This window comes from Pieris rapae, chromosome 9 (genome assembly GCF_905147795.1).
Source record: "Pieris rapae chromosome 9, ilPieRapa1.1, whole genome shotgun sequence".
Taxonomy (NCBI): Eukaryota; Metazoa; Arthropoda; class Insecta; order Lepidoptera; family Pieridae; genus Pieris; species Pieris rapae.
In genome coordinates, this window is record NC_059517.1 from 4,821,623 (window position 1) to 4,846,913 (window position 25,291).

Consider the following 25,291-nt stretch of genomic DNA (forward strand, 5'->3'; position numbering starts at 1 on the left):
AAAAAACGGCGAGTGTATTTGTCACAAAGTACTAGTATACATATATTCTAGTCGTGACAAGCAATAAAAAACGGCCACGACGCGATTATAAGAAAAAATATCCACTGTCGTTGTTTTTCAAGTGCATTTTGCTAAATTGTTGATTTCTATTTGCCGTCTATCTAGACTAAAACAACTACAGGGTTAACTGTTGTAACTGTATTTTAAAATACCTCGGCATTTAATTTTTATTGCATCAATATTCAGTTAGAGTTACACTTGCTTTTCCTTGGTATATGGATATTATTGTCACGCAGAAAATAGATAGTTAAAAGCATCTAGTAACACTGGAAAGACCGCCAAATTACTAAATGCCATCATAACCTAAAACAGTAAAATACAATTAATGTTTTTTGTTTGTACCTTGTGTACATAACAATTTAATTAGTAGTACCCTAGTACCAACACATATTAAATAAAGATTACATTTTAAATGATGGTACATCGTTTTTTGATTAATAGCATTATTAAAATTTTCCTAAAATAATACAGCCCATCATTAGTTCAAGTACCTATACCACAAAATGGTCAAGAAGCAGAAAAATTTGTGAAAAATGCAAAGTTTATTGTATGCGTAAAGAACATTCACGTAAATATGCAACTTTTGGAAGAAATAAGTAATTTGCAGTTGCAATTCCTAGACTATGAATGGGTTCAATCTATATACGATTCTGAGTTCTTCGAATTTAGTGATTTGCCGTCTGAATTTCAAAATGCGATTGACTCTTCAGAAGTAAACTTAACTTTACAAAATGTAATTCATGCAATTGATGATTGGTTATCTTGTAAAGATAATTCTGATGATGATGCTTCATGGGTGACACTCTCTAATCAAGTCAATCATAAAAATTTACTAGCCCTATTAGGCTATTACATTGACTGTGGAAATAAAAACATATTTCCTACTGAGGCCAGAAATAATGCATTGTGGGCATCTCGGCTCTATTTCAAGCTCTTATCTATTCCTGGATATAAAGCATACCATATTTATCACTCTCAACTTTTTGCCCACACTCTAACCTGTTTAAGTTACCCAAAAACTGTATGTGAAAATGAAGATAACTTTTTTAATCCTAAACAATTGATAAGAGTAGTAAACTCTATTATTAAAGAGCTAAATGAGTTTGTCCATGAGTTGAAAGCAGTCATTGTGAACCTACAACTTAGTCCAGGAGACATAAATTTTGAGGATATTCTATCCAATCTGATTGATATTACTGGTGGATCTATTGTCACGAAATTGAATATAGGTATGTGGTAAATGAATAACTTGAACAACCTAAAATGGTAAACCTAAGAGGGCAATTTAACCTACAGCCATAGCTTTAAATTCAAAATATTTTTAAGATATTGTCATTGGTTTGAATGATCAAATGATTATGGGTGGACATGTCAACAATATGTGGAATTACATATTACACATTAGTATTAGAAGGGTCATAAATATTTGGTTAATTAAAGTTTAAAATATTTATCTTATTACTAATGTTTCAGATAAGATAGAGCTAGCAAATTTATCCAAGGTTGTATATGAAGTTATCGACTTCATACTCTGCACTGCAGATGGGGAACCAGATGCTTTAGCAATTAAGTTATTGTTCAAGGCCATGCTCCCAAAATTTATAGCAGCATCAGTAGATCATAAACAAGCTAATGTATGTAAATTTTAGCATTTAATAGAACATAAACCCAAGAAATATAAATTCCAATTTTTAAATATTTTACAGAACATTGTAAGAGCGTCATATGTGGCATACTCTGGACTCATCTTAAGTAAATATGGTAAAACTGCACTTTCCAGTTATGTGGTGCTTTTGCAACATTTAACTTATTCATTGGACGGACTGGTAAGCATAGATGTATTTATTATATAGTCTTAATCACAAAGTATTTTGTAATCATCTTATGAGTCATAGATGTATTGTCTGTTACTCTATTAGACTTCAGAAATTATTGGAATATATACATAGCTTGCAGAATGTAATGCAATTCCTTTTCTCTAGAATTCTGAACTTACAATATAATGATATAATTCACATACTGAAACACTAGCTGGTTCCTACAAGGACATGATAGAGATACACCGGGGTCACTCTTGCTTTTTAATGGTAGTCCCTAAATGGACCATTTGTAAAAAATGTTTCAATTTCGTTGTCTGGTAATTTCATTAATCTTTTATACCAAGTCTTGTTAACGACCAAGAGAGGCTTGTACATTTTTGTATTCATTTCATTAATACTTTTAAGATTAACCTGCCCCATGTTTGATTTGAAACATTTTTTTTTCCTTCGGACCCAACTATCAAAAGCGAAATTTCCCGTGTGGATCCTTGTTAGATGCTTAGAGCAGTGTTTGCTCAGTGGCTTTAGCATACGACTTATCTCTGAGATGGGAGGTCGTAGGTTCGAGCCGTGGCATCAATGCACTTTTTGTCTGCACATTTAACATTCGCTTGAAAGTTGAAGAAAATCATCGTGAGGCTTGCCTTAGACTCAAAAAGTCGACTGCGTGTGTCAGACACGGCTAACCTACTTGCCTATTAGATTGACAAATTATCAAGAAACAGATACAAAACATTGATGTTGACATTATTCAGAGTAAATAAATAAATAAATAAACCTCGGATAAACTTTTCATAGGAAAAGGCTGAAGTTCGACAGACACGGATACCATTGGTAGTTGGTCTAATGAGTCTCTTGCCACAGAGATCATATTGCAATACAGTCAAATGGCTTATCAAGTTAACAACTACTGCAAAAGTACCTCATCGACAGGTGGCAATGGTATAAAATTTACATGATTCATATATTTATTATAAGTTCAAAAACAACATGCATGCTTAATAAATAAATTAAAGAGCAGTGTTGGCCTAGTGGCTTCAGCGTGCGACTCTCATCCCTGAGGTCGTAGGTTCGATCCCCGGCTATGCACCAATGGAATTTCTTTCTATGTGCGCATTTAACATCTGCTCGAACGGTGAAGGAAAACATCGTGAGGAAACCGACATATTGTCTTAGACCCAAAAAGTCGACGACGTGTGTCAGGCACTGGAGGCTGATCACCTGCTTGCCTATTAGATTTAAAAATGATCATGAAACAGATTCAGAATTCTGAGGCCAAGACCTAAAGAGGTTGTAGCGCCACTTATTTATTTTTAATTAGTTTATGTGTGTAAAATTTTAAAGAATATGACGTTAAATTTATTATACACAAACTAAATACCAAAGTTTTTCTCTATTATATCATAGATATTAAAGAAATCGCTCAAATGTGAGTCTTTGTATTTATATTTAAGTAATCAGTAATGTATTAACTTAATCCTAAGCGGGCCCAAGATTACTTCTTACAGTCTCTTATTTTCATAGGATTCAAATTTTAACGAAGTATGACTTTATTATTATCCTACATTATATTATAATACATATTTTGATACATATATTAAGCCCGCCTTCAGATCTTTTTTATATACCTTTTTTTTTAATTTAATGTATGTTCATTTACCTCTATTTAGTTTAGTAAATCACGTACTGTTTTCCAATTCAGTAATATTATAGGTAAATATTATTTATGGTTTCAGGAAATATTAGCTCAGCTGTTACCAAATGATGCAGAGAAACGGAATTCCGATTCAGGAATCGAAAGTCGAAAGACATCTATTGAAGATAATTTGGAAGGTATTATTAGTAGGTTTTTTTATTAAAACTACAAAAAATATTTATAATTTACTTTTAAAGAGGTTGTCAGAACAATACTAATTATTACTGTACAGAAAAACACGTCTGGCACCCGGGGACTGCCGCGGTAAAGCTATTGCATAGCATTTTCAATCAACTTATGCAATTATAATCATTTATTTACTTTTTATTTATGCAGTATTTTTTCTTTGATATTAATTCAATCTACCACTCTACCAGACAAACACGCCTATATAGTCTGTCTCACTCTAACGCGTACCGGCTGCACATATATTGCGTGTTAGGTTTTTTCGTTACGGAATTTCTTGATTCAGTCGCCGTGCTCAAAGCTCGCGATAAAATCTATGCAATAGTTTAAAAATAAACTTAAACACACGCATACTAGTTGTCAAGGGCCAATGTATGAGTTGCAACTCTTCAAATGATTTTGGCCTGTTCTGTCCCACGGATGTACAGGGCATCGAGACCATATCACTTTGCCACTGGCCTGAACCACTAACGGCAAACGAATTTGTATGGAAATGGTCACGTGACAGCGTGAGCTAATTTCATTCTTATACAAATTCGTTAGTGGTGTCGTACGGTGATTTTGTCTCCAGTCCCTCGATCAACTATTATGGTTTTTCATAATTGTGCCGATTTATTAAGTAACAGATTATTTGCAGTACATGATAATAAGGAACCAGTAGTAGATGCTGAAAAGGACCAAGCGAAAGATACAATGGAGGAGGACAGTCAGTCACAGTCATCAATATCAGAGGTAACATTGTAAATGGTCATATTTGTATAGGTGTCGGATATACATATACAATTGTCTCGGCTAAATCTGGTCACCGACACAGGGATGTCCCAGTGCCAGCATCTGTAAAATAATGCAAAAATAGAATAAGGTTTATTCAAAATTTTAACTATTAAATTTTTTTTTAAATCGAGAAGATTTTTTAAAAAATATATTTCCTCTTTGTGGAATCAGCTGTCGCTAGAGGTATTACCGAACCCATTCTTCTCAGAGGCCTTCAAGAAAAGAGCGTAGCATTCCCTAAAAGGTCGGCAACACAGGAAAAATCAGTGGCATCCATTAGCGTTGCCTTTAAATTTCTGTATCAAATAAAAAAATATATATATTTCTTAAGAGGCAAGTAGGTGATCAGCCTTCTGTCTGCCACATCCATTTCCTTTTATCCTCGAGCGAGCATTAAAACACCCTTCGTTTATTTGGTAAATAAAATTTTACTTCCAGGTTGATATAGACCCATCAGAAGATATTTCTAGTCTAATTAACCAGCGTCGGCATTGCGTCCCTCATGGAGAAATAGTACGTGCGATATACGATCGCATAAGTGACGTATCGGGCACGTTACGTGCACGAGCGATCGCTATACTTACAGATTTACTGGGATCTAACCATGAGCCCATTATGGAAGCTATGAGAGTGAGTAAAAAGTGATTTATATATATATATATATAATTGACTCAGGATTATTGCAGTGTTTAATTAAAGTAATTCATTTGTTTCTTTCAGATTTCTTAAAGATTAGATTTTTTTAACATTGTAGATTGTTTTAAGCGATGACTTTAAGTATTAAATTAAGTATGTCTATGAAATTAAGTATGTATTTATTTACCTACGTAAAAAGTTATCTCAACTTCGCCCTTGTTTTTCGTTACCTAAAAAATAAGTGTAATAATTTATATTTAGTAAAATCAATTGCATATTATTTACGTATTATCTATTAATTTTAAATTTCCTAAAAATACTGTAATGAGTTTATGTTTGCGTAATTAAATGTTACTCTTTCACTGAGTGTGTCCGAACCGTTTAAAATTAAAATTTCGTTTTTAATGGACCGGCTTTTTTCAAACACCAAGTGTTTTTTAGGTTTTTTTCTCCTGCCCGTTTGCCCCCTGTTCTATAAAAAAAAATAATATAGTTTAATTATTAGGATCTAAGCGGCGACGGGACACAGTGCCAACTAGCGAAAGCGGCCTCCCGTTGTTCGTCTGACGAGCGCGCTGCCGTGCGTAAAGCGGCCGTTTCGCTCATACATCGGCTGCTTGTGAGAAACCCTCATCCTACACATTATTCCGTGAGTTATTGTTAATCTTTCCATGTGTGTGTGATATTTTGTAAATGTGAGTCTGTTGGATAATATTGAAAAATTATATTATTACGAGTGTAAATTTTTGTCTTACGTGTACGAATTAAATTATTAGATGCACGTTATAAGCAAATTAAATAACATACACAAAAAGATTTACTCAATTTTATTATTTGTATAGAGATTTTTTATTTTATACAGAGTGCTGTAAATAATAAAACATTATTGGCGATATGCGTAATATACGCTTAAGTGCGTATTGCCATAGACAAAAAATGTGAGACATTTACTTCAATAAAGTTTGTAATTTCTATTAAGTTTTAGTTTAAATTTGTATTATTTTTCCTAATTTGGTTTTATTTTTCTTTCTTTCTTTTTGTTTGTTTGTATGTTTATAATTTCTTTGTTTTGATTTAATAATAGATCAAAAATTGAAACACTTTATTAACACTTAAACAACTAATAAAAATATAAATTAAACTCCATATCCTTAAAACTGTTAACACTATGGGAGTGAATATTAGGACGACTAATTTCGATTTTATTCGGTCGAAGATTATAATATAAATTAAATAAATTTGCAGACTTTAGTATCTCTTTGCCGCGACGCAAGTATCTTGGTACGCGGCGCAGCCGTCAATGCGTTGGCAGATGTAGCGCTGAACAATCCAACTAAACTCTCACTCAACGCCTTCCTAACTGGCCCCATGCACCAACTGTCTGACCCGGAAGCTAAGGTAAGATGACGACTTATTCCATGAGGTCGTAGGTTTGATCCCCGGCTGTGCACCAATGGACTTTCTTTCTATGTACGCATGTATTATTCGAACGGTGAAGTAAAAAAGTTTAGACCTTAGACCAAAAAGTCGACGGCGTTTGTCAGGCTCAATGGTTGTACCGCTCCTGACGTTTTTTTTTTCTATTCTGTCCATAAGACATAATCTTAAAGATTTGATAGGAAGACACTACTAAATAATAATAAAAAATTACGGATAAATTATGGAATATTAAATATATTTTTTTCTTTGAAACAGGTCTCAAAATTATTCCATTTATAATTGTAGTTACATCAAGTGAAATAAAAATATGTTATTTTTAGGTTAGTTATAAGTTCTATGTACATATTGTACATAAAGGCGTAAACATTTTTTTTTTTTTTTTGCTATAATTTAAATAGCATAGATACTCTTTAACTTCAATAGCGACACCGAGGGTTTTGTAACTAATTTCAATATATGGGATTATTAATTTTGTATTAGGTACATATTTGGTAATTAACCACTCTTATAAGCAGAAATCTAATTATAAAATTTTAAAAATATTTATTTGCTTTTTTTTTATTAAATACAGATACAAGAACAAGTAATAAATCTTGCCCAAGCAATCATAGTGGCGCCCTTGCAAAAGTTCGATCCGGCAAATACTGAGGATTGCCTCCCTTGGAGTTTCTTGGCGGGCATCGTAAGACTTAATATGAGGAAACATCTTCAGAAAGCCTGCATGCTTCTTGTGAAATCTTCAAACAGTATTAAGTGAGTATAAATAAACTTTCGTTATACTTAATACCATTTTATCATAAATAATTTAACCAATTGGTCTAAACTTGCGACTTTTTGTTGTGTTGAAGCACAATTTAGCCACAAATTTCGTCGATTTTTAATTTGTAGAAGATATTTTTAATTTAATTCTCACGTTCTAATAAAGCTAAAAATGTAATCTAATCGTAACATACCATGATTTAAACGGATATTATGGTTGGATAAGAAACTATTCCAACAATAATGTAGTATTGATTCCAAATTATATCAATGTTTTACAACCCTTAGTTAGGCTATTGACCAATATGAAAAATAAATTGTTAATGAGAATATTTCGTATAAAATATGCCTTTAAAAACTGTAACGAATAAAACTTATATTAATTTATCAAAAAATCCATTATTGAAACTTTAAACTTAGTCACGTGACACAAAATGTTCACAAATTAGTCTAATGGACAATGACATAGCATTCCTGTAAATATGTCTTCGCCTGTCTAATATCTTGGAGTTTAATTTTATGGGAGATTGTTTTTGATCGAAAATATTACATGTATAATATAAGAATGATAATCACGTACACGCCCTCACGTGAACAAACGTGTTTTCTGGAATGGTACGTCGTAGGGATGCGACGCCATCTTGCCTAGGGAAACGTTTGGGAGTTTTGAAATTGTAAAGTCATTTTTAACAGAATTAAGTAACAATTTGTGTAGGTTCTTTAATTAAATAATATCTGAAATACTTTTAAAATATCCTATTCAGAAACCAAGCACTATTATAACGACTCGTTAATAATACGACAGCCTGATCCAGACATGATCTTATAGTTATTTTATATCATATACTAGTTTTTTTCATAATTCATATTTTTTATAGAACAGGGGGCAAACGGGCAGGAGGCTCACCTGAGCTTAAATGATACCGCCGCCCATGGACACTCTCGATGCCAGAGGGCTCGCGAGTGCGTTGCCGGCCTTTTAAGAATTTTGACGTATTCTTCGTATTTCGTAAAGCATTATATCCCTAAGGATATGAGACGCTGTTTGGAATCGAATCAGTCAATATGGCATAAATATTAAAAATGGATGTTTAATTTCCAGTCATCGTTTGGTAGATCTAGTCAGCACACATCTTGGCGTGCTATCAGACGCGCGTGACCTACAAAGCCTCGTGTTATTAACAAGCGTAGCAAGACACGTCGAATACAACGATGTAGCTTTTCTACTCGACTATTATTACAAACTGGCAGGTACTGGACAGGTAAGTAAAGAAGACTACGTTGTAATGCCTACATAAACCCTGGCATTTAAAGTGTTTATTATTATTATTTTATTAAACATACGTATAAAACAGTTTATATTGTTATTGATTATAGAATCTGGATAGGAGCGTACTCCTCGTGTCTATGGGCTACGATGACTGCCCTTTTGGCCGTCCCGCAGGCTCTTTTGCGCCCCTATTATATACAAAAAAAATTTGGACACGGTCGTTCTAATCGCTAATAAGCGATTTTTTCCAAGCAACTCTAGTATGGAAAAATATAAAAACCAAAACCAACTGAGGTTATTTCACATTTTAGCATTTCACTGAGGTTGTTTTGCCATTTTTAATTTAAATAATTGTATTAATAATTTAATAAGCATTATGTTCGTGCACGATGATATATTTTAAGCCACAAATTAGTTCTAGCTCGTGTTTTTTTATTTGGCGTTGTTATTGGGGCTTAAAATAAAAATATGTAAATGCTAATCTTAGGCGTTCGTCCAAATAAAACGTATGCATCATCAAACTTACGCATTATCTCAAAGGATTTAAAACTATTTGTTATGACAATTCAAAGGAATAATGAAATTGTCTAGCTAATAATACTTATAAGCTATATATTTTACTAAACTATTGATTGATTAGGCAAACTTGGCAATTAAAAAGAGTGGCGGAGAGTTTATTGCCAGTTCTTCTCTTCCGTTCTACGCCCTTGATTTGCGAACTGGCAGTAAATGTAAAATTAGAAGCATTTAATGTATATTTCTTGTTTTGACGTTCATAAGTGTACATTATGTTACCTATATGAATAAATGATTTTTGATTTGATATATCATCGTTACCATGGTAACAAAGACGGTGCACTCTTTTATTGACGTTTTATAACACGAATGTGTTATATATTGCAGGAGGGTGAACGCGATTGTCGTCTTATGCCGTTGGTTGTAGAGCTTTTGTCTCTATGGTCCCGCTTTATAGAGGACGGCGCCAGAAGAACATTACGCGATCATCTCATACAAAGAATTCAAATTGATGCAGGTACACGAATAATTTAATATAAAATATTGGTTTAATAATAATTTGCGTAGAACATTTGAGTTATTCCAATAGTTACCTAAAATAAATCCACAGTTTAAAACGTTAATTTATTTTCACAGAATCTGTAACTAACGGAACTAAAATAAAAAAAAACCGTTGTGGTTTCGCATACATTCTGCTTACTCGGTAGGTATTAAATGTAATCTATGTTAGTCTAATTGCTAGTATACCCCAATTTCCCTGAGGCTATTAAATGCGTTTTAGTATGATAGGTACAAATCGAGCAAGTACTTTGTGTCCATGGGTGGACATTGTACTATATACGAACGAAATACGCTGACGAAAAATATAGATCCGTATATTTGTTGTCAGTACGTATATAGCTTTGAAAATAATATCTAACAAGTATAGAAAATGAATAATTTAGCAACGCCTAAATGCGAGATATATTTTGTATGGTATGGCATAAATATTAGTAATTGATTCATTTAAACAAACCTTTTCTTCAATTTTACCGGATTGAAACTATGCATGTTTACATATAATTATTTATAATTGTAAACTTATAATTAGTGCTTTATAGCGTGCGTGGTCACGGTGAAAAGACAAAAGGTGTTGAATGTCAAAAAAGTATTACAGCTGTTGAAAAAATTGTATCATTTATTAACGTACTCAGTTTTTTAACGTATACGTATATAAGTTTCAGATTGTCGGCCTGCATGTGTGTCGCTCGCTGCGAATTTAGATCCTTCGGATATGCATTGGGCTACGGATTTAATGAAAGTGTGTAAGTAGCTTTTTAGTTATTGTTTACCGGTTTTTCTATATATTATAACCAATATTATAAAATAAAAAAATATTGATGTGAATTCTGTGCCATGCATCCTTTTTTCTGGGAGTGACCACAACAAACTTTTGTTTCATACATTATCTAATTGCAACAATATCAAATACATACAGGACAAACCAAAAGCCACATTGGTTGAAGCAATTTAAAAATAGATATTATTGTTATGAAATTTAATGGGTATATTTTTTATCAGCTGAGGGCCGAGCGTTAAGTGGAGGACCGGTTGATGATTGGGTTTGCGCGGCTGACCTTTCTTTGGTAGCACCTGAACCGCCTTCCTTCGCTCTGATTAACCTCTATGTTGCTGCATTACAATCACCACCACCTGGTAAATATTAATTTTTTGATTAAAACGTGTTTTTTCTTTGTTATCTTTCACTAGCATTTAATGAAAATAACCGATTAAGTCTGAAGTGAAACTATATACCTAAATATATATATACATATATAACGTCAAAGCCTTTATAAAACCTCAAAACTATTTCAGTTCATAAATCAAAAGTACTCTTTTAATTATGTATAATAATTTAAAAAAAAAATTACGGCTCTGATCCAATAGTGACTAATAGCCATATTCATAAATTATATCACCAGAATGCGAAATTCCATCGCAAGAGCGCACCAATACTATAGAACAAGCTGCCATGGTATTAGTGTCCCTCTAAAAAGGGGCGTATGACATCCTTATAAACGTTGAAGGCACTTCTAAGTAACTGCCAGCAAACTAACTCTGTTCCATAAAAAAAACTTAAATGAATTTAATTCAGATTGGACCGAGTCAGAACGCGGCGCGTGCGTAGCCGGCATCGGACGTATTTGCGTTCGTTCGCGCGACGCGTCCGTAGTAGCGGCTCCACAGCTCGCTATTTTGCTACAAGACTCCACTGCACCGCTTTGCGCCCGCCTAAACTCTTTACTGGCGCTCACGGACGTTTGTACAAGGTAAATAAAATATAAGTATTAATAAATTTATTTTTTATATTAAATAATTTTATCGTCTAAAGATTTAAAAAATATAGATAAATAGGGTTACCACTTTTAAAAAAAAACCGGCAAAAAATCCGTGGAAAAAGGCACTTAGACGTGGCATGCATATGGTGTATATATTAACGCTTCGTTATATATTTATTAGTAGGTACATAAATTTTATAAACTTTCTACTCACCATAGTTGTAAAAAACAACTAGCTATATCTTTTCTGTAAGCTATATTTCGTCAATCAGATAAAACAGTTTTTACCTAAAACATGTATTGCATTGTAACAAAAAAAAATGATATTGGGGAGTGACTAGTATAGAGACGCACAATATTATATATATATATATTTTTTTTTTTCTATATACATGTGTCTTCACTAAGACATCATGGAACATTACGATCTAGCCTTACTTAAGACTAATAAGTAATTTAAGTCTAACCTAATTTACTAAAAAGGATTATTATATAAGTGAGTGTCCAATAACATTACTTACAGTCTCTATTAAAGGGAAGAAGACAGTATATGATTTTACTGTTTAAAATTATTCATAATATTGAATTAGATTTTAACTATCCTAAATTATTTTATATAGGTATTCGTGTATAGTGGAGCCGCTGTTGAAATCAATGTGCGGATGTCTTAGCTGCGACGCGCCCGCAGAGTTGCGTCGCGCTGCCGCAAGAGTGCTCACACGACTGCTATTGGGAGGCTATTTGAGGCTACGAACGCCTCTTTATTACCGGTATACATTTATTTCTAATCTTTGGGATTGATTTGCTCCAGTCCAAACAATTTGTTTTAAAAACTTGGCGATTGAAAAGAGTGGCGGAAAGTTTCTTGCCAGTTCTTCTTACCCGCTCTACGCCTTTGACTTGCGAACTTGAAAGCTAAGCGTTAGTCTCGTGAAAAAAACCGCCCACAGATTACAATCCAATAAATATGAATTCTGTTCAATTTATTTTTACGGGAGACTGGTGTTTTTGTTAGTAAAATAATATATTTGTGTAATTTAAGTACCATAATTACAACAACACGAAAAATAGACGAAAAATAGACTAATATTGCGCGACGCCATCTTGATTAGAGAATCGTTTTGACGGATTCTTGTAATTATAAAAGTGAATCTTTAAAGCCAATATTTAACAGAATTAAAAATAACAATTAAGATACAGTACAACTAATAAATAATAAAATTATTTCTATTTGGTAAGATATTGAGGTGGAAAAGTAAATTCAGCGTATTATTGCTTCAGCTTTTGTGCGTTGTTGGCGGACGAAGACCTCGAAGTCCGTGAGCCGGCAGAGTACTATGTGACGAGTTGTCTCACTGTTGACGTCATTTATCATCACTTTGTCGACTGCGTGCTGCATTATAACAACGAAAACGAAGGTATAAATAATCATACAGTATATTTATTGTTCTTTAATTTTGACTGTATTGGTCTATTTTTTTAGATTATATATGTAGACACATACATACTATTTCTTAGTTCCACATAATAAAGAAACTTTATCTACATATTTTTATTGAAACTCGACCCATTCACAAAAAATGGTCTGACATGTTTCGTGCTATGTGTTCGTGCACGTAGGAAACCTAATAGTGCTTAGTGGCACTTAGATGCCTATGTGATATATTTATATGTATTTTGTATCGTATTCATTAAATCAATTAATTAATTAAAAAAATATGATTATTAAATCTACCCATATATATAAGATGCCAGTTTATATTATACAATATAGACGTGTTTAAAATTGCTTCACATAACTAAAATTAGCAGAAAGATTCTCATAAAAGGTTAATTCAGATGATAAGAAAGAATTTGCCAATGTTATCACTTTTAAAATTAACGGTTTCAGTAGGTTTAAGTAACGGCGTTTGCCACAAGTGGGGCGTATTGTTTTTTACGTTTCTTTACATCATTGAACATTTCGATCTAGCCTAACATAGGACTATTAGCAATTTATGTCTAATTCAAAGAAAGTGTTATTAGACACTGTTTATAATCATTATTAAGACACTGTTATTGCATGGCTGGAGTGATTAAGCTAAGTTAAGAAAAATATATTTTATGTTTCAAAAGCCCGAGAAATATTGAACATTTTTGAAAATTAAAAAAAAATGTCTTTTTTTCGACTCTAAATGTAGGAAATATTTTCTTTTTTTGCATAGTGTTACTTACTTTTATTTCAACGTTTTTGATGTCCTTATAGAATAAAATATTTAATTTCTCTTCCAGACAAAATGTCCTTCGATTCCCGTCAACTTATATACGATGTAATGCTCCAACGAATGTCAGTGGTACAACGATTGAATATTCAATGTCGATTAGCGAGAGAGATTCTGACGCACGCTGCTGATGAAATAGAAGAGATACGTGATGATGAAGAGCTTCCAGCGCCACTTAATGCTGCCCTCCTGGATACGATAACGTTACTCTGTGGACCTCGGATGAAACTGCCCAGTGAGTACTCTTTAGTATATGCAGGGTTTCCTTGGAAAAAAGTTTAATTGGAATAGACTCCTTAAGTTTTCTTAGTCTTTTGTTTATAAGTACGACTGATTTGGACCTTTTCGATACAGAATCTGCAAATATCCAAAGAATCACCACACAATCACACCCAATGCAGAAAAATGGTCTAGTCCTATGGTCAAGTCCTTTCTCCTTTAGCCACCTCACAGGCCGAGCGACGGACACCAAAAACTGTAGAGCATAAGGATAATATTAATTAAATTAATGTTTACAATATATTTATTACAGAAAAACCGGAAAAGTCTGGTGAAGCTGATATTGAAGATCTTCAGGAGAGAGTCACCACTAACATTGTTTCACATGTAAGGATTTTTCATGATTTACAGCACAGCACTTTGTTTCACTTTTGTAGTGATTATTTAATCATTAAAAAATCGGTAATCAAACACAGCACTGTTACCCATATGTACGCTTAGGCAGTTTGTTTGTTTGTATTTTTTTTTAATCTAACATTATTTTTGGGGACTTATAAATATATATGTAATGAAATGACATTTCATTAATTCAAAATTGCCGCGCTTCGCGCGTTCATAAGTTGTCAGTGAAAGTTGGTAGAAGGCACAGCGGTCGGTTCAAGGGCGAATGATAGTCAGATGATTTGTTGTTAAGATAATTATTATAAAAACTTGTAGAGAGATAAATGAAGGGATATAATTGAGGAGGCGATATTAGTGAACTTTAAATGTCGTTTTATAAGATATATTACTTTGTATTTTCAGAGAAACAATTTGTGGTTTATTTTGAAAATGCTCAATAATATATCTTATATATATAGGAAATCACAGGCTTGCAATCCAGTTCCAACTACTACATCTTAGAATACTGTGAAATGATGTACCATTTGTAACTTGTGTTGTAATAATCTATGGTTTTACTCTAAATCGTAGACGTCGGAGCAATGCCGTCACTGGCAGCTGCTGTCATTGTCATTCTATATATCACAGAGGTCAATGTCAGATAATATTAGAAAGATTTTCTTTGACAATGTTGCTAGATCTATAAATGTATAACTATTTAATGGTCGATAGAATTATTAATTATTGTATTTGTTGCGGCGAAAACAAAGAAAAGTAGACCAAGGATCGTGGTATAAAATTATATTTGGAAACACCACACAGCGATGTTACCTTCACTAAACTCCCAAAAATCCTTTCTCTATCTCTATTCCTGCACTTGGGTATAGGAAGAGAGACCGAGTAGTGTTTTGGGAATGGGTGCGGTAAGGATAGAAAATAAGAATTATATACTATATTACTCAAAGTGCTTTATAAGTTCCATGCGTATCATGACAATGACAGACAGAAACGCTCCTGTGAAATGTTGTACTTGATTAATAAAAAATATAACTAATTTACAGAAAATGAAACGTACAGTGGCAGAGGTGCTAGTACCAGCAGTACTGCGGTTGTACGCACGTCTACGAACCCGCGGTGGACAATTAGCCACGTATATAGTGAGGATTGCCACAGACCTACACAACGATTATCGGCAAGAGGTAAATCTATACTTCTTAATTTATATAAATCACGTGTCACAATGTTTGTCCTCAATGGACTCCTAAACCACTTAACCGATTATAATAAAATTCGCACACCATGTGCAGTTCGATCCAACTTGAGAGATAGGATAGTTTAATTCTCAAATTATATATATATATATATAATTATAATTTAAGTCGCAATTTTAATTTATTGCTAATTACTTGTTGACTATTTGACACAACTCCAACAGATGGCGCTGTGGTAAAAGTGCCAACGTTTCACAAAAGTTCTACCGTTTCCCTTGAATATTTTACTACTATGTAATATAACAAAAACCTTAGCTACAGCAACGCTTGGCCGAGTCTGCTAGTATATTATAAACTTTATCTAGGTTTCGTTACGAGTAGGCTTTTTCTCTCGGCCTACACCCTCTGTCTTCTTTGCCGATGAGTAAGGATGCCTGCAGGTTCGAATTTAATGACATAGAATAAGGATACCTTGATGATCTTGTTCCAAAATAAACGTTTTTTTTTAACTATAATTAGTTATTTATGTCTATCTTAATTTACTAGCTAATTATTTGAATATAAGAAAGTTTCCAATAACTACCATAAGAAATACACTCCGTTATTATTATTTTGTCTTCTTTTTGATCCTTTCTCTTCTTATATTATACATATTTAAATTAATTTTCAGATTGAAGAGCTAATAGAAGACGACGAAGAATTAGTAGAACGCGTGCGTCACTTTCAAGACGCTATCGGCTTGGAGTCGTCATCGGGCAACAGTCGTAACCTCGTGACGTCATCCGTACCACCAGATCCTGAAACGCCCCGTACCCAAAAGAAAAGACCACGCCCTTACTCCCATACGCCGCGGAAACGGAAACTTAAGATATAAACTTAAATGAGAGGCTTTCTTGATATTAGGTTTTATTATTTTTCTAAAGGTACGAAATGAGAGTGATGTGCTCTAAGGTGCAAAATTTAATTCTTGAACGCTGTCAAATATGTCAAACCTCATACAAAACCAATGGTTACTATAGGTCTTGAAACTATATTGAAGTTTAATTGACTATTTAGAATACGGGCCTTACATTCCCCAAACATATTGTTCATTTTAACCAAATTCTATTGCCAGTAATTAAACTAACAACTGTTTGAAAAAAATATTAAGGTAATCTTTAAAGTATTTTTTTAAGCAGTTAGTATGTATGTGTATATTTAATTAACAGTCAAGAGGCTAGGCAAGAAATGAAACGTTATCGATCGAAGTCATTTGCCTAGCTGTTTAATCAACTGGCTGAATATCTTTCAGGTTGTTAGTTAAACGGCTAGGCTGTTAATTGAAAGTCTTATTGAACGAGTTGGCTGCGACCTGTATACCAGTATTTTAAATGGCAATATTGGTAGTGATAGAACACATTAATTAAAACAATACTATTATAAAGAATAATAGGTTTTGAGAAATGTATTAATATTTTTGTATTTTTTTCTATTTTGAAATCGATTATCTACGGTGTTCGTAATATTTTCTTTATATACATATATTGTCTTTTGATTTTTTTATACTTTATTGTTGAAGAATTAAGGCTAAAATGTTTAATTAGCTAATGATATATTTATAAAACAAAATGTAAAATTCAATTCACTTGCTTGTTAGATATAGCTTTTACAATTTTTTAAGTAGGGGTGCTATATGAAGAATGTTTAACAGAAATTATGTGTGTATTATTAAATTCACCTCTGACTACTCCATAGGGTACGGAAATCATGGAAATATTTTCAATGTAAGAAATATAATTAAAATAAAAAGTTTAGAAATAAAAGTGTGTTTTTAATATTGAATAGTTCTAGAACAAGACACAAATTATTCGGAAGATAAAAGTTCCGAATAAGAAACTTTGCGTTTCATAACGAAAAGCGCTATATGTCAGTCGTTAAACGGAACAATAGTATTTATCCTACCAATAAGTAATAAATAGCTTATTTGGAACTTATCCGGATATTGTGAAACAGACCCTTAGTAAAATGCAGAGTACAGATGAAGTAAATTCTCTATCTGTACGCTTTAGACTGGCTTACCCTGTGCATAATTTATGCTTTTAGAATTGGTACGCTCTTTTCAGTTTTTCCTAAAGGCTATTCATAAAGTAATAAGAATAAAAGTAAGGTAACGTATATATACATTAACCATTTAACTTTCTTGAATAAAATCGTTTTTATTAGATCCTTTGGGTCGATAAAGCCACTGTAATTAAAATTTGGTACCTTATACTACTGTATATATAATATATATACATACTTTAATTATTATAACTTCGAAGCAAATTTCAGTACGTTCATGATTATACTTTATAGCAATTGAAGATCTTTTTTCCAAAGCTATGGGTAACTTTATTCAATTTCTTATTTGATATCAAAAAACAAGCCTTTCTGGCGTTTGTAAATGTTTAATATTACTGAAATGTGAAAAGGAGACTTGCTAGTTCTGAATAAAAAAGTAAAAGCACAGGATTCATACTAAATATATTTATTTAAATATATATTGCAACATTGACATTGGTTAACATATAAAATTGTTGATATTTTATATTAACGATCTTAGTTTACGCAAAAGTAAATTAACAATCGGTATCCGTAATAAGGAACTACAAAAATAAACGAAAACACTTTAAAACAGTTTTATTAAAAGGCATTCAAGAATAGCTATTATGTATAAATAAACTTAAAACGAATTTGTAACAAATACAATTAAAAAAATATTAAAGTTCATTGCTTAAATTTAACTTAGTATTTAAATCCATTTCTGTTTGTATTGTGATGTTTTTGCTAAACGTCTTCTTCAGTAACATACTAATAGCGGCTTCCTCTGAAAAAAATACCAGAGTTAAAAAATTGAAAAGTATATATAACAATATAAAATAATTGTAATATTGTTTTATTAACATTGGAAAAAAAACTTAATATGTACACACCCGTTACTTGAATTGCAAGGAGTTGGTGAACTATATGTCTTGCTGTAATTTTAAACAAGTCTCTATTGCTTATTTTATTTTTCTTATAGTAAGGCATCAATAATTTTACAACTAATCCAGCTACGTCTACTTTTTCAGTTTTCTTTTCTTTTTTCCGCTTTGTGTGATGCTTTGTTACACCCTTTTCTCTTTCATTTGTTCGCGATTTATGTCGATCCTCTGGTTTTTTTATTGTAATATTAATATCTTTTTGAGATTTACTGCTCTTTTGGGGAGATTTACTTTTATTAGATGTTATCTCACAAGAAGATTTGGCCTCACTGGTAGCAGGTTTCTCTTCCTTGATTTCAGGCAACGCTGGTTCTGGCTTTAATTCAGCAAATTGTTGAAGTTCTTTTAAAACTTTATCTGCTTCAACGCTTAACTTATGTGCTTCAGTAAGCGATTTATCATCAAACTTTGTCACAACTCCGCTTGTAGATTCCTTGTTAGAAACAGTTTCTTCATTATTATCAGTGTTTTTTTCTTCCTCCGCTATAATTTTATCAATGTCATCTCGCTGCCTACTTGAAGATGCTGTTTGGTTTTCTTCTTCGTTATCGAGTACCAATGTTTCATCTGTAGCGTTAGTGTCGGTACATTTCGATTCGTTTATGACCACTTCCTTTTCCGAGTTAACGCTGCTTACAGAATTATTTCTGGGCTTCTTTTCTGTTTCACATCTTTTTCTATGGTGATGTCGTTTCGATTTCTCCGGTGATTTTGTTGCAAGAAGACTTGATTGATTCGATTCTTGACTTGAATTTTTACTCTCGTCGATAACGAGCTCTTTTTCCGAACTCATACTACTTGTTGAGTGTTTCCTTCTTTTTTTTTCAGGTGCACTCTGCTGTCGAGATTGTTTTATCTTTTCTTCCTTCCGTTTGTCCCGATGTTTGTCTTTTTCTTTATACTTTTCCTTTACATCTTTATGTTTACTTTTGTGCTTATCTTTATGCTTCACTTCATCTTCTTGTTTCTCGGAATCTCGGTGTATTTCTTTAGATACTTTGAGTTTTTTATGGGAATTTGAATCTAATTCGCTCTCATCGGATGATTCACCAAATAAGGCTTTAATTTTTCTTTTTGCTGGGCCATGCTTTTTATTAGGGGAACCTTTTATATTTTCACCAACTGAGTGCGTATCCTCCTGTTCATGTTCTACTTTTACTTCGTTTGCGCGTTTACTCGGAACACCCTGCAGAGTAATATTTATAACGAATGTTTTCGAATTAGAGTCATTTTTAGAACTCGAACTTATTTCTTCAATTTTTAAGGTTTTGTCGATATCATCTTCATCTGTATTATCTTCTAGCTCGTCCAATTTTAGAGTTGATTCACAAGGGTCTGGTTTAGAGTTTTCATCAATAATAAGTCCACCTTCATCGTCACTAGCGCTTGAGGAGATTTCTGGAGAGTCTTGCGCCGTCTTAGGCGTAAAGAAGCTTTTCAGCTTGGTTTGTGTAAGAGGATCTCTTTTGAAGGAATTAGCCTTCCGTTTTGTTTCTCTGTCAGCTTTCGAAAGTTCACGAGCACCATTTTTCTCCTCTATTCGTCCTGCAAAATCAAATTTCTGTTATAACTCCCGCATTACACTATGCATTCATTATTAGAGATATAATTTTACCACCTTCTAACTGAGAGGCAGTAATAAATCCGTGCGATTTATGAGATTCTCCTTGTTTTTTCTTTTCAAAGTCGTTTACAAATTCGCCGAGAGTTTCCCGTTTTTTAGGTTCAAATGTTTTAAGACGAGGGTAAAGACTGTCTTTAGATGCTTTTACTGTAGAAATCTGAAAAATAAATTATTTATAGCAATGATATCTCATTACATATTTTATATTTTGTTTAGCATTCGAGGAACTGATAAGGTTATAATTAACTAGTAATTCATGATCCAAGTTAAACATATTTTAATTAATTTTTTACGTATTAACATCGTAACTCTTTTGGTGTGTGGTTCATTGATTAGAGTAAGGTACAGCAAAACTTAGTTCTTATTTTATTATTCACATATCTTAATATATATATTTCTTGTGTGCGTGTGTATGTGACTGAACTCCTCCTAAACGACTGTACCAATTTTGATGAAATTTTTTGTGTGTGTTCGTGGAGATTCGAGAATGGCTTAGATTCACAATTTTGTCCGCTGGACAATGTTTTTTTTAATTAATTAGTAGTTGTTGATTTTGGAATGTTTTACATTGGATCCGACAGACGGCGCTACCATCGCACTGTCAAATTTTAAATAATATTCGAATTTTAATTTTAGTCTGTCCCGACAGTTAGCGCTGCGATCAAATTAAAAACAAATTTTGTTATCATTGTGTTATTGTAGACCATGTGCTGGATCGTTAGATATTGTCATAACATTTGAATAATAATTTTCATTAAAATGGTCCTGAATGTTTTAGCTTATTAAAAAAAGTTTGTAATTTTCAAATTAAAGACGTATAGACAGGACAACGTCTGTCGGATCCGCTAGTTATAAAGTAAATTTACTAATGACACAATTAAAATTTAAATTATTTTGACAAAGTAACCATCTATGTATATAGAATGCACTTACCAGTTTAGTCATCGCTCGTCTATACAGGCTTATGACTGTACTGCTTGAAAAGGCCTCATATTCCAACTCGATAGCGCATTGTTCTACGTTATTCTTTGATAATGGCTTTACGGGTTCATCTACGTCTTTTAACGACTCTAAATTCTCATTAAGAGCATTTTTTAGAAGGGATAAGTAACTTTCCCTGCTTGCTACTGTCAATCCATTTACCTATAATATTAAATATGAATTAAAAAACTTGCAATTATTTCTCTATCTCAAATTCGCAATATTGGAGTGTTTGACAAATTCAAAAAGGCAGTAAAGATGCATGTTAGAATGAACACAGTTGACTAAAATTAAGACAGCTAATGGCGACGTGTATCCCGCTTTGTAATGAGAAATAAAGTTCTTTAAACATAAAAAAAAAAAAGTAAATCCTAACGAATAATAATTGTGATAAGTAAACTACTTAAATACTAATATTTTATTAATATAATTTTTTATTCAATGTAATTACAATCAATTATATGCTTTTAGCTAAGAATTTCAAATCGACAGTATTACAGAGTAGCCCTGCTGTACATTGTAGTAATTCTAATTGTTATTAATTGATGAATAACATACTTTTGTGCTTGTACTATCAGCGGCTTTGCATTTTGAGTATTTGGCAGATTCAGAATCATTTGACTTTTTGTCCTTTTCGATAGACTTCTTTCTTTGGGCAAACTCATTCATAATAAGGGAACGTGTCTCTTCGGCAACTCGACGTCTGCTGCTTTCACCGTCGGATTCATCACCACCATCACCGTAATATGATTCTATTTCCCTATATAAAACAATTTGTCGTATAAGTGAATCGTTTTGATGAATTTGACTAGTTTATTTTATCTTTAGTGTTCTCTTTACGACCCTAGAAAGGGAGAAGGAGGATAGTCTTGGGACACACTAATCATTGATATACATATTTAGTATCACTAGATTATTATGCTTTAATGCGTACCAAAGCCAATACTATAATTTCGCCAAAAATAAAAAATCTGTTATTTCCGGATGGAACGCCCAGTAAGTAAGCGTCAAGCCGGAAATAAAGATTTCAAAAAATATAAATGCGATGTAATATTAAAATAAGCGATTTTTTCTACTTTAAAAAGTGAACCCCATTCATTAAGACACATCTTTCATTAACAACATATTAATATTCACCTCTTTTGTCCGTCTCTCCCCTGGCCATAGAGGTCGGATGAGTCATCGTGAGAGACAAAACCCGCGCGTTGCAGCGTGGCGCTCATAGCTCTTCGCATGTGTTGTTCGAGGGCGCGTCGTACGGCGCGTGCGTCCGTACAAACGTCGCAACGCGTACCGCACCGAGGCGGTTCTTCACCGAAATAATCCGCAAATGTTTTGTGGCGGCACCTAAATGTTTATATATAATAAACGTAAAATAATAGCACTACATTACAAAGTTATTATTTTAATTTTCCCTCAAACTGATACACACATATGTTAAAATGAGGTTAATCTTATGAAAATATGTAATAGAAAGGATAAACATTTGTAAAAATGACATGGGAATTTAAGGCACAGTGCTATTCAGATTCATGCAGGAATAATGAAAATAATAGTAATAGTAAATATTTATGATTATGATAATACTACTATAAACGCGATTATACGTAGAAAGTAATGTACAGAGTAACAATCAGTTTAAGACAACTTTTATAAATTTTAAGTTTTACAAAGTCTCATACTAAAATATTTTTTTCTTAGCACCAAAGTAAAGTATTGTGAAAGAAACAGTAAAACATCACTCACCCAACATCTTCACAGTATTTGACCATGATCTCAAAACTCTTGTACGCATTTTTGCACCGTTGTTTTTGTTCAGGAGTCTTTGAGCGCGCTATCTCAGATTTGAGCAAAAAGTCGACGGCATTTCGTTCACTTCGGCAGTAGTAGATGCGACAAAACGCCGGTTTGCCGTCCCTGCCAGCCCTGCCGGACTCCTATAATGTAATGTGACACTAAATTTAAAACAATTTCACAAGGTCATAAATAAAAAAGTCAACACTTTTTGTTATAAATGAATGAAATTAGTACATGCAAAAGAAGATATTTTAAAAGTATTTCAAGAATCTGGATTAGAGAAAAACTTGTTGTGTTGTTTACATTAGATTACTTAATAATTTATCCTTCCGATTAGAGTCTTTAAAAATCGACTTGTATAATTTAAAAAATATAATGTAAAATTTCTTTAGGGACAAATTTGCTCGCCAATTTGTGTCAGAATATGAATATATATTATTATTATTATTATAATAGTTGCATAAATATTTGATTGCAAAAAATCATTATAATATTTTTAATATCCACGAAACAAAAGGACCAAAAAAAGGCCCGCAATCGCAAGCCCTCTGGCACTGAGAGTGTCCATGAGCGGCGGTATCACTTAACATCAGGTGTGCCTCCTGCCCAGTGCCCGTTCTACAAAAAAAATTAAAAAAAAATCATCCATAACCTACTTGATAATAGGCTGCAACATTTTGTGGTAGACCCCAATGAACCACAGCACGTACTGATGCCTTGTCAACACCCATACCAAATGAAACAGTCGCACATACACAAGGAAATTCACCATTGAACCATTGTTCTTGCACTGACACCCTTTCAGAACCCTTCAAACCTGCAAAATAATATAGATTGAATACTATTTTATTTCATCCTAATATTATAACTTTGAAGTGTACATTTTGGCTGATTGCCTAATCTCAGGAACCAGTGGATTAAAAAAATTGTTTTATGGTCCAGTCATCAATATGCATTTGCTATGACTGGATCACTTGAATATGGCGGGCGACACCACAGGGTAGAGCTATCAGAAGTTTGCCAATGATAAAGTTTTTTCAATTCTAAAAAAAATTTAGAGGAAAATGTTTTATTTTTATCAACAATATTTTGTTATGCTGTTTGAAAGGAAGAACTAAAAACCTTACTAACCACCATGATAAGCTAATGATTTGACTCCTTTATTAGATAGCATCCTCGCAATATCCTCTGTTTGTTCACGAGTCCGACAATATACAATAACTGCATTTTTATCTCTCTAAAATAGAAAAAGGTTAATATATTACTTTGGAAATAATTAAACAATTAATTTTAAATGTATTTCAAGGATAAATAAATATCAGATATACTGAAAGACAGAATACTTACTGCCTTTACATTATCATCATCCTTTAAACATTTCTTCAGAAATTCAGCTAAGTCACCAACTTCATCTTCAATGCAATTTTGATACACTACATCATAGAAAAGGTTACGTCGAAAGCTAGGAGTCTTAAACTGTGCCACTGGATGTAGTAATTTAAGGTTCTCTAAAATGTCCTTAGTGACTTCGGTACTTGCTGTGGCGGTAAGAGCTACCCAAGGTATGCTTTTAAATTTTTCACGTAGAAATCCAAGTTTTAAATAATCAGGCCGAAAATCATGCCCCCATTCACTCACGCAGTGAGCTTCATCAACAATTATGTAAGAGATCTTCTTGTACTTTACTAGATGTTCCAAAAGTGTTTTGAATGTTACTGTAGCAGCTTGTTCTGGAGTTATATACAAGAAACGTGTATTTGGTTTCATACTTTGTAAATCATTCAAAACTCTTTCTCTGTCTTTACTTGTCATTTTTGAATTTATTGATTCAGCTTGTATTTTTAACCTAGTCAAATGGTCTATCTGATCTTTTATTAATGCAAGTAAGGGTGAAAATACTATAGCAATTTTATTGTCTTGTAACATAGCAGGTAATTGGAAGCAAAGTGATTTTCCAGAACCAGTAGGCATAGAAACATAAACATCATGGACACCTATAACAAAAATAAATTGAAACCTATATATGAAATGTTCTATTGAATTTGGCGCGCTTTTTCTTGAAGTGTTGGCAATACTGCATTGCAATAACATTCAGAATCTTAAATGACAAAACAAATTTCACCTTAGAAAACTATTTACAATTTACGAAATATAATTATTAAGGATTGCAAAGAAATCGTTTACCTCGCGCAATTGCTCTGACAGCTCTTTCTTGAAGCTCACTTTTGAATTTTTTATGACCAAAACATTGCAAAAGTTTTTCTGTTACGTTATCCATCACGGTGTCTTTGTTGGCACTTAACTATAAAAGGTACGGCACTTTCATATATTTAATTAAAC

The 25,291-nt window shown here is 32.8% G+C and overlaps 2 protein-coding genes across 3 annotated transcripts; one reads left to right on the forward strand and one right to left on the reverse strand.

The window, feature by feature from the left end:
* The first annotated feature begins 318 nt into the window (after positions 1 to 318).
* LOC111002767 (condensin-2 complex subunit D3-like) lies at positions 319 to 17,334 on the forward strand. Of its 2 annotated transcripts, none has more exons than XM_045629539.1 (21): positions 319 to 1,289; positions 1,534 to 1,694; positions 1,767 to 1,886; positions 2,679 to 2,822; positions 3,617 to 3,713; positions 4,400 to 4,494; positions 4,975 to 5,166; positions 5,678 to 5,821; positions 6,418 to 6,570; positions 7,184 to 7,365; positions 8,474 to 8,633; positions 9,545 to 9,674; positions 10,375 to 10,461; positions 10,718 to 10,852; positions 11,292 to 11,466; positions 12,096 to 12,245; positions 12,757 to 12,893; positions 13,747 to 13,971; positions 14,269 to 14,342; positions 15,398 to 15,535; positions 16,218 to 17,334. In XM_045629539.1, the coding sequence occupies exons 1-21, from the start codon at positions 635 to 637 to the stop codon at positions 16,419 to 16,421; spliced, it is 3,558 nt and encodes a 1,185-aa protein (XP_045485495.1). In that variant the 5' UTR covers positions 319 to 634; the 3' UTR covers positions 16,422 to 17,334. The 2 variants fall into 2 exon arrangements, with proteins under 2 accessions (XP_045485495.1, XP_045485496.1); XM_045629540.1 differs by having other exon boundaries at positions 10,381 to 10,461.
* A 743-nt stretch (positions 17,335 to 18,077) lies between these two features.
* Positions 18,078 to 25,278, reverse strand: LOC111002735 (telomere-associated protein RIF1). The gene is made up of 11 exons (XM_022272940.2): positions 25,136 to 25,278; positions 24,299 to 24,945; positions 24,083 to 24,188; positions 23,608 to 23,768; positions 22,901 to 23,091; positions 22,292 to 22,501; positions 21,713 to 21,914; positions 21,107 to 21,316; positions 20,168 to 20,330; positions 18,499 to 20,094; positions 18,078 to 18,392 (listed from the first exon to the last, which is right to left on the reverse strand). The coding sequence occupies exons 1-11, from the start codon at positions 25,227 to 25,229 to the stop codon at positions 18,286 to 18,288; spliced, it is 3,687 nt and encodes a 1,228-aa protein (XP_022128632.2). The 5' UTR covers positions 25,230 to 25,278; the 3' UTR covers positions 18,078 to 18,285.
* Positions 25,279 to 25,291: the final 13 nt, after the last annotated feature.

What these genes read in the sequence shown, in the direction of transcription:
- LOC111002735 (XM_022272940.2), bottom strand. Translation starts at nt 25,229, where the DNA reads ATGGATAACGTAACAGAAAAACTTTTGCAATGTTTTGGTCATAAAAAA. An exon ending in ATCATTAGCTTATCATGGTG is followed by an intron (nt 23,769 to 24,082) that starts GTTAGTAAGGTT and finishes ATTATTTTGCAG; the next exon opens with GTTTGAAGGGTTCTGAAAGG. An exon ending in AAATACTGTGAAGATGTTGG is followed by an intron (nt 22,502 to 22,900) that starts GTGAGTGATGTT and finishes ATAAACATTTAG; the next exon opens with GTGCCGCCACAAAACATTTG.
- LOC111002767 (XM_045629539.1), top strand. Translation starts at nt 635, where the DNA reads ATGCAACTTTTGGAAGAAATAAGTAATTTGCAGTTGCAATTCCTAGAC. An exon ending in CTTATTCATTGGACGGACTG is followed by an intron (nt 1,887 to 2,678) that starts GTAAGCATAGAT and finishes AACTTTTCATAG; the next exon opens with GAAAAGGCTGAAGTTCGACA. An exon ending in TGTCTGACCCGGAAGCTAAG is followed by an intron (nt 6,571 to 7,183) that starts GTAAGATGACGA and finishes TATTAAATACAG; the next exon opens with ATACAAGAACAAGTAATAAA.